This window comes from Staurois parvus, unplaced genomic scaffold (genome assembly GCF_062004578.1).
Source record: "Staurois parvus isolate SC_StPar_1 unplaced genomic scaffold, SC_StPar_1.0 ptg000389l, whole genome shotgun sequence".
NCBI lineage: Eukaryota > Metazoa > Chordata > Amphibia > Anura > Ranidae > Staurois > Staurois parvus.
This window is the reverse complement of record NW_028318185.1, coordinates 892261-904374: the sequence shown is the minus strand read 5'-3', so window position 1 is coordinate 904374 and position 12114 is coordinate 892261. Positions and strand designations below refer to the sequence as shown.

Below are 12114 nucleotides of genomic sequence, written 5' to 3'. Positions count from 1 at the left end.
AAAACTAATGCAGCCACTACATCTAATGATAAGTATTACATTTTTGGTTTTGATTTTAATACCACTTTCATAGAGGAGAGAGCAGGGGGAGTGACCACATCAGTGTACTGCTTCTCCTTCTCTGCCCAGTCACAGGCTGGGGGCTGATCCGGCACTTGGCTGTTTTGCACATAGTTGAAGTTTAAACCTCCAGGAGATCCAATACCTGGTGTGCTGTCTGGCAGTTGTGATTGGACAATAAGAATGACTGGTTGAATTTGCAAGTCAGTAGACATACTTTATTTTAAGTGTGTATATAACTTTTTGCCTGGAGGTCTTTGCTTATTGCAGACCTTTATTTCTTCTACATCTGTATTCTTTCTCATTAAAACATTAGTTATTGGTACACCTAATGGCTCCACCTCCTGCCCTCTTCATAGCACTAGATCCGGGGTCTTCAAACTGTGGCCCTAGGGCTGGATGTGGTCCTTTGCTACCCTTTATCCAGCCCTTGGGGCACTATTCCTCCCACTGAGACCAACATTGGTGCAGTACTTCTTCCCATGAAACCAATAATGGTGCACTATTCTTCCCACTAATACCAGTGGTGGGGCACTACTCCTCCTCCTACTGACCAACAACCCTGAGGTCATGTTTATTCTCACTGATGGCTGGGGCCAGGACATTTTCTATCCTTACTGGCCCTAATTTAGCCCACCTAAAGTCTGAAGGAGAGAATACTGGGCCTTTGTTTGAAACGTTTGGTGAAATCACGCCATGCATGAGTTGGCAATGTTTAGGGCCCTGTTCACACTTGTGGTTTTAGCATGGTTTGTGGAGCGACACCATTCAATTGAATAGGCCTCTCTTCACTCCAAAAATCTAGGGCATGAGCCAAGCTTGTTATGTGACCCACGTTTTAGCATGTTTTCTGACCTTGAAAATGTCTGCTGTCAACATTCGGGGTGCCATTAAGAAATAATAATAATTATTGCCACGCCCGAAACAAAGCATTGCGGCTGTGATAAAGGTACAACCCCATCTGATTGCCTTTGCAGCTTAAGGGAAGCAGTTGCACTTTGCAGCTTTGGGGCAGTAACCGCCTGTTTTTATCACCCCCAACCATTCAGAGAACAAGCGTTCCCACTTGTGATTCCTCAATTGTGAGTTACATGTGTTGTGCATAGCGCAGCCCATTCACTTCAGTGGGCTGCCCTATGCGCATTTGTCACTCAAAAGAAACTCCTGTTCCTTTTTGGGCAACAAACTTAGCGAGATTTTAAATCGGTATTTTGTTGTGATTACTGCTTAATTTTGTTGCGTGACAGTCACAGCAGAATTGCACCGTGTTTATGGTAAGAAAAATGGCACCCAACCATGCTTCTTGCATTTTTCCACAATTTGGAATTTGTGGCCATTCTGTCCACGATTCCAAATTGCTCAATGCGAACTGGGAAAAGTTTGGGGGGTATATAGGAACATAGAAAATCAGACATCTCTGTGTTATTGTTAGTCATGGACCGAATCACGTATTTCATTTTTTTTTCTATCTTCCCACTTTAAGGAGCAAAAGCAGATCTTTTGGTGAATTGAATAGTACATACCAAGTACTGAGAAAGTCAATAACAATAGCTGTAGGTGGTCAGTTTACTGATTTGTGAGATAGAACTGTGAAAACATAATTATTGATTGTAAAATGAGAAAATTACACATGCTAAAGTAAACAGGTTGGCTGAAAACGGAAAAATACTGAAAAATAGGCAACATGATATGGCCTTTTTATGAGAAAACAGGTGAATTCTCCACTATTTACTTAATTTGCTGGAATTTGAGAAAAGGAAATGGTAGATACATTAACTTCGTTTTTGGTGGGATATATAAAATAGTAGCTGTTCCACAAAGACTGAAACACTTCTACCTATCTGGACCCCTTTAAATAGTGAAGATGAGTTGATGGTATGGATAAAGGGCTTTGCTGACAGAATGAACATTAAAAGGGACAGGAACATTCCCATCTTGTCCCATTTTTGAGGACTGGTTGGACAAAAGGCCATTCATTTACTCCTGGCAGTGAACTCATCTGTATAGAATGGCTTATTTTAGCCATTAGTGAACAGGAAGTCTCAAGCCAAGTCCATAGACAGAAGACCCTCGATGCCCAATCGCTTCTTGAAGTTGACAATATTTAGGTCTTTGATGGTATTTTCCCTCACTATTTCACCTAGAGTGAACTCAATCTGATCAAGGCCCACAATAGATGGTATAAAATTAAGCAATTGGTTTGCCAAGATTTCAGCCACAATTTCAGTATCTATGTATATTGAGCATATTTCCCTAGATTGTAAGCTCGAAAGAGCAGGGCCCTCAATCCCCTCATGTTTTGCATTGTATTGGTATTGTTCTGTCACATGTCCTGTCCCCCTCTGTAATGTACAGTGCTGAGTGAACTATTGGCACTTTATAAATACTGTATAATAATAATATTTCTGAACACGTGAAAGTGATAAAATGAAAATATTTCAAAGAAACAAGAGTGGGATACTGTATGAAGAGGTCCTCCAGTAATGTTTACTTTTAACACGCAGGTATGTGAGATCACGGACCAAACATGACATTGACATGAGGATTGGAATACATTCCGGCTCGGTGCTGTGCGGAGTGCTGGGACTTAGGAAGTGGCAGTTTGATGTGTGGTCATGGGATGTGGATATTGCCAACAAACTGGAGTCAGGAGGAATCCCAGGGTAAGATATTCATTTTCTAGGGTAACTGATCAGCTAATGCCTCAACACATAGTGTTGAATCTTGCCAGCTGTCTCCCATGCCCCATATGTTCCAACTGGCCATTCTCAATAATGGGTTGCCTATATGGCCAATAGAATAGAGTGGACAGGCAAGCTTCATTACTACCAGGAAATACTGAAGCTGTGCCTGATCACAGCCAGTGGCATTCATGCAATGCGGGGTCAGACTCATTTTAAGATGATTTACTGGATGGTAATGGGCTATGGATATCTCCGGTTAGCTGAAGTCAGAAGAAATCCCAGGGTGATTTATGCATTTTAAAGGAACAGATTAGGCAAAGCTGAGGCAACGTGGTAGTGATGAAACTGTTCCCTTCCTCCTCTAGTATACATTCCTATTGGTCCATAACTATAATGGGCTGTCTCAGCAGCCAATAGGAAGAGGCAGTTACGTTTTGACACTACCTGGAAGTGTGATGTTTTGCCCAATCAGAATGGCCCGACATGTGGAAGGTGTGGGGATAAAGAAAGCAGCTAGAGGTGTACCGCTCACACCTTTTTTCTTATTTTGTAGTTAAAGTAATAGAGTCACTTTAAAAGTTGAGATGCCAATTACAAGTGCCCATTTCTGACTGGCTCCCCATAAGTTGTACAATTGACAATTTAGAGAACCTTTTAAATATTGTACATTCACATCAGTCCCTGCTCTCAGAGAGCTCACAATCTAAGGTTCCTATCTCACATACATGCATACCATTACTAAGGTCAGACAGGAGCCAATAAACCTACCAGCATGTTTATGGAGTGTTGGAGGAAAACAGAGTACCTGTAGGAAACCCATAGCATAAGGAAAACATGCAAACTCCATGCAGGTAGTGTCCTAGTTAGGATTCAGTTTGAGGACCCCAGTGCTAACCACTGTGCAGACCCACACATAACAGTGAAGGCTATTAGTAATAATTATTAAAGCTGAACTCTTGGTAAGGTATAGGTATAGCTATATTGTCCAGCTTGTAAATATGTATGTGTCATACCTGTGGGATCTCCCTGGTTGCTGGAAATCACTGTAGATCACTGCTAGCTTCTGGATCCCATGCTGAGTGGCTGCACTGATGATTACTGAACACAGGAAGTCGCCCATTTGGCACTTGCACCATTCAGAAAACATTTTCTTATTGAATACAAAACGCTTTTTAATTGGGTGAGTTGGAGAATACTGTCCCATATCTCCACCTTATAATTGAAAAAATGCAAAGTGTTCCCTCCATGGTACTCATTCCTAGTGATTGTGTTCACAATGCAGCGGAGCAGCCGATCGGCAAGTAATCCAGAAGCTAGTGGAGAACACTGTAGTAGTGGAGCTTGATTCCAGCTTCTAAAGCAGTCTTTCTTAACCCTTTCAACACAGGGATCCTTGAAATAACTTTCTGGTTTCAGAGAACCTCTGGTAAAACTTACTATATCTACAACTCATGATACATTAGTGTGATGGTCAGTGGGGAGAATGCTCCTTATACTTGTGGTCATTGGGAAAAACTACCCCCTTAGATGGCTAAAAGATCAATGGTGTCATTGGGAACTTATCTGAGAGGCAGAAATTGCTCCTTAATCTAGGAACCACGAGCAACCTCTGAAGAAACCCTAGACTTCCTTGGAACTCTAGTTGAGATACGCTGTTCTAGAGAGATCCTACAGGTATAGACCAATGTAATGATGTAAAAATCGCCATACCTAGAATTCAGCTTTAAGTAATCACTTATTACTTGGTTTGCAAATTTTAAAATTCTGGTTTCATATATGGCACTATAAATTCTCCAATTGATAAACACCTCCAAATAACAGAAGACTGGCCAAAATTGACATTTGGTGCAGCCATACATTCTTCAGTGTCTAAAAATGTATTTGTTATACTTTAAAGGAGAATTCACATATCAAAAGCTTCTCTTGATTGCCTTGATTGTCATGGACCAAATCATGTATTTCATTTTTTTTTCTATCTTCCCACTTTAAGGAGCAAAAGCAGATCTTTTGGTGAATTGAATAGTACATACCAAGTACTGAGAAAGTCAATAACAATAGCTGTAGGTGGTCAGTTTACTGATTTGTGAGATAGAACTGTGAAAACATAATTATTGATTGTAAAATGAGAAAATTACACATGCTAAAGTAAACAGGTTGGCCGAAAACGGAAAAATACTGAAAAATAGGCAGCATGATATGGCCTTTTTATGAGAAAACAGGTGAATTCTCCACTATTTACTTAATTTGAGGAATTTGAGAAAAAATGGTATTGCCATACCTAGAATTCAGCTTTAAGTAATCACTTATTACTTGGTTTGCAAATTTTAAAATTCTGGTTTCATATACGGCAACAGGGGCGGACTGACCATTTGGAAACTCGGGCACTGCCCGAGGGCCCGGAGTCAGTAGGGGGCCCCATGAGATGCCCCTGGTACCTTTTTCATAGGCTTTTTTGAGTGTGGGCAAGGACACAGGGGCCCCATGATCCTCTATTGCCCGGGGGCCCCATGAGTTGTCAGTCTGCCCCTGTATGGCAATACAAATTCTCCAATTAATAAACACCTCCAAATAACAGAAGACTGGCCAAAATTGACATTTGGTGCAGCCATACATTCTTCGGAGTCTAAAAATGTATTTGTTTTACTTTAAAGGAGAATTCACATATCAAAAGCTTCTCTTGATTGCCTTAATGGAGATTACAATGTCGAAGAAGGCCACGGCAAAGAAAGGAATGAGTTTTTACGGAAGCATAACATCGAATCCTACTTAATCAAACAACCAGAGGAAAACTTGTTAACCCTGCCGGAAGACATTGTGAAGGAGTCGGTGAGCCCGACAGACCGAAGGAACAGTGGGGCCACATTCACTGAGGGGTCCTGGAGTCCGGAACTCCCTTTTGATAACATTGTCGGGAAACAGAATGTAAGTTCAACTTTTCTGTAATGTCAACCGGCATATGTCACGCTTGAGTGAAGCTCTGTAATGGGAGCCTCAGAGGAACTGGGTCCATCTTTAACCTTTTCTCTAACACGAAACGTCAAATCATTATGTAAACCCTCCCGAGGACAGAATTAACCTACAGAATTTATCAACAGAAATGCCAGATGTAGCTTACATACCAAAATGAAGTGCCCGCCAATTTGAACAATCAATGGTATATATTTTTAAAGTGTAACCCCCACCTTTTTCAGAAAATGTAATATTCCAATGCAGGACAATGGCATAATTCACATTACTTACCTTTTTTGTTTCATTCAGCCTATACATATGTGCTATGCTCGGTGTGAAATGTTCACGTTTTACTTGTTGCTGTTGGGTCTGTCTACAGTTATCCATGGGAGACTGTGGAAGGTTCATGTAGCAACAACATTCCGTAGTGTCAAAAATAACATTTAGATGCTGCCTACTGTTCAAAATGGATACTTCAAGAGCATATGCATGCTTAAAGTGTATATGAAGCCAAACCTTTAGCATAGGGAAGGGCTGGTAGCCCTGTCCAGGTTTTTATCTCCATCTGTGTCCCCACTGGGGAGATTCGCCTGCTCAACTTATTCCAATGGCTATTGCCCCTGGGATTGAAAGAAGATCATGATATGAAACCCAAACACTTTTTAGAAATGTCAAACGATAAATAATTGTTGAGGAAAAAAAGGCACCTGTTTAAAAAATGTTATTTAGTGGTCACGTGACCATGGCCATTCTTCCCATCCTCTTACTGAGGTGTCCGTTTATGACACACAGAATAGCTGAGATTCAGAGGATCGCAGCTATTCTCTGGTCATTCACAGTTTATGACACCCAGGAGAATATGTTCAGCCCTTCTCTGGAGATCTGTGTTCTCCCTCCAGATTCTCCAGCCCAGAGCTGGAGAATCAGAGGGACCGAAAACTAAGCAGAGATAATTTACCTCTGTTTAGTAAACTGATCTTTTACTGTAATCTCGCGAGATTATAGTAAAATCAGCCGTTTTCCAGCATTTGTAGACAGTTCTCCCTTCGTTTGGAGAACTGATCTACATATGCTTCATAAACGGCATTCACAGGAGAACTGTGTTCTCTGAGAATACCGGAGAACTGAGCAGCGATCTATTACTGCTGGTTCATAAACGGACACCTGAGTTTGGAGGGTGGCTGCATTGATAGAGGATGGGCAGTAGCATGACATAAGGGATTCAAGAGGAATTTATTTTATTTAAATATTTATTATTCTACAATAAAAACCATAAAATGAAATACAGATGTATCCCTTAGGCTTGGTTTACTTCTGTGCGGGTGATGCCGCTGTGGATCCGCACGAAAATCCGTGTAGCTGCACCACCCGCACAGAAGAATGCGGACCCAAGGGTGGGAGCCATTAGTTCTAATGGCACGCCACCCGCACTGGAAAATGCAACCGTACTGGGAACCGAGGTTCCCATGTGGGCTGTGTTTTCAGAAGAAGTGCAGAGACTTTTTTCCTGCATGTCACGGGGCACTAGAGTCCATTCAAATGAATGGGCTCTCGTGCCCGAACGGCCGCATATATGTGAACCAGGGCTAACACATAAAAATGTCCCATGTTTCTAATAAAAAACAAAAAACACAGTAAATAAAGTAAACACCGGTCAATCTAGTATATCCCCTCCAGAGTTTAAGAGCCATATGAACCTGGGAAGAAGCTATTTTGCAGCCTGGTGGTGCTGGAGGCAATGCTTCGAAAAGCAGAGCTCCACCCAAAAGGGGAAGTTCCACTTTAAGGCCTTGTTCCCCGCTCCCCATTAAGGATTGGCACCTTTGGTGGACGGGGGGTACCTAGGTGATCGGAAGCAGAAATTGTAGTTCCCCCTGTAGTTTTCTGTGACAGGTCCCAGAATACTACGGCACCATTCACAAGGCGGTCACAGCCGGGTGCCCACACTTAGCCGGTGAGCGAGGACAGCTGGTGAAACCAGGCTGCGAGGGGGACACCGCGCGATCAAAGGACAGGTGAGTGTCTGTTTTTTAAAAATTAGGAGCTACAATGTCAGGGATCCAGGTATGACGAGAGATGTGTGGACTGACACAGGGAAGTAGTAGGCTTCAGGAACACAGGCGTAGTCAGGGCTGGAGAGGTGGAATGGTCAGGCGGGCCGTAAGGTACTGTCAGGCACCGCCCGGCGGGATCTCTAGTGACCCACAGAACAGGATTCCCCAGGGCGCGGAGTCTAAGCCCCAGTCTGCCTTTTCACCAGAGCCCCTGATGGTGGGGATGGACTTGGCACAGAACTGAGACCAGGTCGCGGCCCCTGAGTGCACCCAACTGTGGTAGATGGGTCCGCCGAGGGTATGTACCTGGGGAAAGCCTGATGTGAAGGGGCTGGCAGGTTTGGACAGTAGTGACTGGATCCGTGCGGGATTGATGGATCGTCTGGGTAGCGTCAGGCAGGCCAGGTCAGCAACGTGCGAGCAGTGAGGTACCAGAGGAGCAGGCAGAGAATAGTCAGGGTCACAAGCCGGGTTCAGTAACTCATGGGCAGCACGGTACAGTGGATCAGGCAGAGAATGGTCAGGGTCACAAGCCGGGTTCAGTAACTCACGGGCAGCGCGGTACAGAGGATCAGGCAGAAGGATGGTCAGGCAAGCCAGGGGTTAAACAGGAGACGGTCAGCAGAGGTCAGGAACAATGCAGAGTCGGCAACAAATCAGATAGGCAGAGGAACAGGAACACAGGATACAAGGTACAGGGGCTCATGGGAAACAACACCAAGGCCCTGACTGCAGGTCTGGCCATTCCTTAAATACACCTCCTGCAATCAGCCTCAGGTGATGGCTGCCTGCAGGAGTGAGCTTCTGATTGCTGAGAGCACCCGCTGGCCATCCCTGGTACTGCAGCCTACATGGCAGGTGAGTCCCACCACCAGTGCTGAGTCCATTCCTGACATACAGTTTTTGTAGCTGCTGACTTTTCATTTTTTACATTTTGACTGGAGCTCCTCTTTAAAGCCCCACTCAAATATTACATTGCGGGAACTAGCGTTCCAGCTTGCGATTTTCAAAGCACGATTCACACCCAATGTCGCACATCAGAAAGTCCATTCACTTCAATGGGCTGCCGTATGTGCGTTTGTTGCCCAAAAGAAGCTTCTGCTCCTTTTTTGAGTGACAAGCATTCAAAATAATGGCACCCAAACACGCATGGTGCGGTTTGCCATGACTGGCCATGAGTGGCAATTCTGCCCATGATACCAAATCACCTAATGTGAACAGGGCCTAACTGCCTACCAGAAAGCAGCAGTCTAAACAAAGCATTACCGGGGTGATACTATCCTTTACGGTACTGTGAGCTCTCTGGTGACATCTATTGAACTTCTCCCTTATTCCTCAGTACTAGATAGATTTGCCCCCCATAATCATTTTCTATTTATCACCTTCTGTAAGGCATTTATGTCATGGACTATGCACAACTATTGTCACAAAAAAGATATAATAATTCAAACAATAGGACACAGATGGAGAAAAAAACTCACAAGGAGTTTAACCCCACTCCATGCATAAAAGGTTTTTGCTTTAGATATACAATAAGGAAACAAGAAAGGTAATACTGTTTGATACGTGCGGCGGAACCGTTCCGCCTAGGCTTCCTCGTGCAGAGCGATGCGTCTCAGCCAATGGTCCCCTTGTCCTGCAAGTCTTCCAGTGCTCTGCCAAGGCAGGTATTAGAGCTCAAAACCAATCCTTCCCTGCTACCCCAAACCATGAGTCGGAACTTCGTGTAGGGTGAAAATGAATCAATCTTTATTAAACACAGCTCAGTATATACAGCTTCAACCTCACCCCAACCAGACAGCCTGGCACTGGGTTTTCCCCATCCACAACAAAACCCTACAACCCAACAATACAGTATGAAGTCTATTACAAGTGAAAGACTACAAGGTCACATTTCCCTAAACAAACAGTGTAGAATGTCTGTCTACATAACAGCTGCTAACATATAGAGCTTTACAAAGGGGAGAAAACTGAAACAGGTCAAAATGTTATCACAAAGGGACGGTTCATCACAATTTGTCACAATATGATTTTTTAAAAAAATATGGGGGTGGGGGGACACTGCGAGGGTTAAATGCACACTGAGTCTGAGTATAGGAATACGCTGTATTACTTACCGTACCCATCCTGGCAGGCTTCTCTTCTCTCCGATGCTTCAGGTTGTGCTTGGGCCCCCTTCTGTCCTGAAGCACAAAGTAGGAATTGTGGTCCAGCGTTGTACGTAACGATGTCAGAGTGCGACCACCGGCTTCAGCCTCTTCAACATGGAGGAAGCCTGCCATACATTTAGATACTCTCTTGAGCACCCCAAGTGCCCTGAACTAGTCTGCTAATTTTGGTAAACCATGCCACTTAATTGTCATTGGATAACAAAAAAGGCCTGATACAGCTGAGATACTAGTGTGCTATTTTACGGAATGCCAAAGACCATCCAGAGCATCCGGTACCCACCTGAAACGAGCACTGCAGTAGCCACCGCCTGCCTATTCTACATCACTCCTATGCCAGAGATGTGAATGCAGATGGCTGCTTCCTGCAAATACATACCATACCTTCAAGATAAGTCCTCATGCACACTAGACGTTTTTACAGCGGCTATTTTTGGCTTTTGCCGTTTTTTCCTACAGCCAGTAAACTCCACAGCATGTTGTCCTATGTGTCCATGCACACATTGGCTTTAATCAGTGTTTTTTGGCTGGAAAAATACCCAGAACTAGAGGGTTTCTAGAGGAGTTTTTTTAGCTGTAGAAATGCTCTGATGAAAAATGCAGTAAAACACCGCAAACTTGCGTTTTTGGGTGGGTTTCTAGCAAAAATTTAAATTTTTGTTTGTGTAAAATAATGTTATAACACGTAAATGCGTAAAAAGTGGAAAAACGCAGCTAAACGCTAATGCAAAACTGCTAAAAACCATTGGAAAACACGTGTTTTTAACGCGACATCACACAGCTAACGTGTTTTTTGGCTGGAAAAAAACTCCAGAACTAGTGGGTTTCTAGAGGAGTTTTTTAGCTGTAAAATTGCTCCAATGTTTTTGGGTGGGTTTTTATAGCAAAAATTTTTATTTTTTTGTGTTAAAAAAATGCTATAAAACGCAAATGCGGAAAAAGTGGGAAAACGCGGCTAAACGCTAATGCAAAAAACACGCCTTTTTAACGCAACATCACACAGCTAACGCGTTTTTTGGCTGGAAAAAACTCCAGAACTAGTGGGATCCTAGAGGGGTTTTTTTAGCTGTAAATGCTGAAAAATGTGGTAAAACACGGAAAACTTGCATTTTTGAGCAATTTGTTTTAGCAAAAAATTTTATTTTTTTGTGAAAAATAAATGCAAATGCGGAAAAAGTGTAAAAACGCGGCTAAACGCTAATGCAAAACTGCTAAAAACCACTGAAAAACACGCGTTTTTAACGCGACTTTACACAGCTAACGCTACCAATGTGCATGGAGCCTAATTTGTGCAGGAAATAGTAGTTTAATGGACAACCATGGAGGAACATTCTTAAAGTGATTCTAAAGGCTTAAATATTTTTTTTTTTAAATAACAAACATATCTATACTTACCTGCTGTGTACAGTTGTTTAGCACAGAGCAGCCTTGATCCTCCTCTTCTTCTCGGTCTCCCGCCAGTGCTCAGTGCACCTCCCCCTGTAGGGTGCCCCCACAGCAAGCAGCTTGCTATGGGGGCACCCGAGTATGAGCACTCCCCAGCCACTGGCCACCAAATGGCAGAATTGTGCCACTCAAGATCCCTACATATACAGTAAGAAGGCAGTACAAAAATGGAGCCAAGTGTCTTCCACCCATGACTTAAATGAACATTACCGGAGGACTTGCTATAAATAAATAATGTGCTTTCTTCTTTAAAAGAGATGTATATGCACACCATCAGTTGAGACACACCACAGAAACTGGCATTTTGGGCTGAAGGCTCATGTAAAATTTTCAGCTCTAAAATTTTAAGTGGGACTTGACACGTAACTCCATGGCTACCTCTCCTGAGAATAGATTGATAATGCTCTTTTCTGTCACTGAAAAACAAGCATATGTTCAAGCAGCCTTGAATTTTGATGGGATGTCTAGGCTAAGTGTACTTTTCTCTGAAGCTCTATTGCCTCTCTCCTCCCTCGGTCTTCTTCATCAATTTTTTAAACACAAATTCAAATGCAGACATCTTATCATGGTCCGGCCTACCCTAGGCAGGAGCTGTGTTTACACGCAGTGGAGATCCCAGAGCTTTCAAAATCATTGCATGCACCAGGTACACCACGTGGGAGCTTAATAACCATCCCAGGCTTCTGTATTCTCCCTCAAAATGCAGAGTGCCAAAGTAACTGGTTGATGGCACCACAATGATCAGACATGGAT

The 12114-nt window shown here is 43.2% G+C and overlaps 1 protein-coding gene across 2 annotated transcripts in view; it reads left to right on the top strand.

Moving 5' to 3' along the window:
- ADCY8 (adenylate cyclase 8) overlaps positions 1-12114 on the top strand; it is a 422640-nt gene that overhangs the window by 219047 nt on the left and 191479 nt on the right. For both annotated transcript variants that reach the window (XM_089685929.1, XM_089685930.1), the window contains exons 6-7: positions 2565-2723; positions 5396-5666. In XM_089685929.1, the coding sequence (XP_089542055.1) occupies positions 2565-2723; positions 5396-5666 (430 nt within the window). The remainder of the gene's footprint in view (positions 1-2564; positions 2724-5395; positions 5667-12114) is intronic.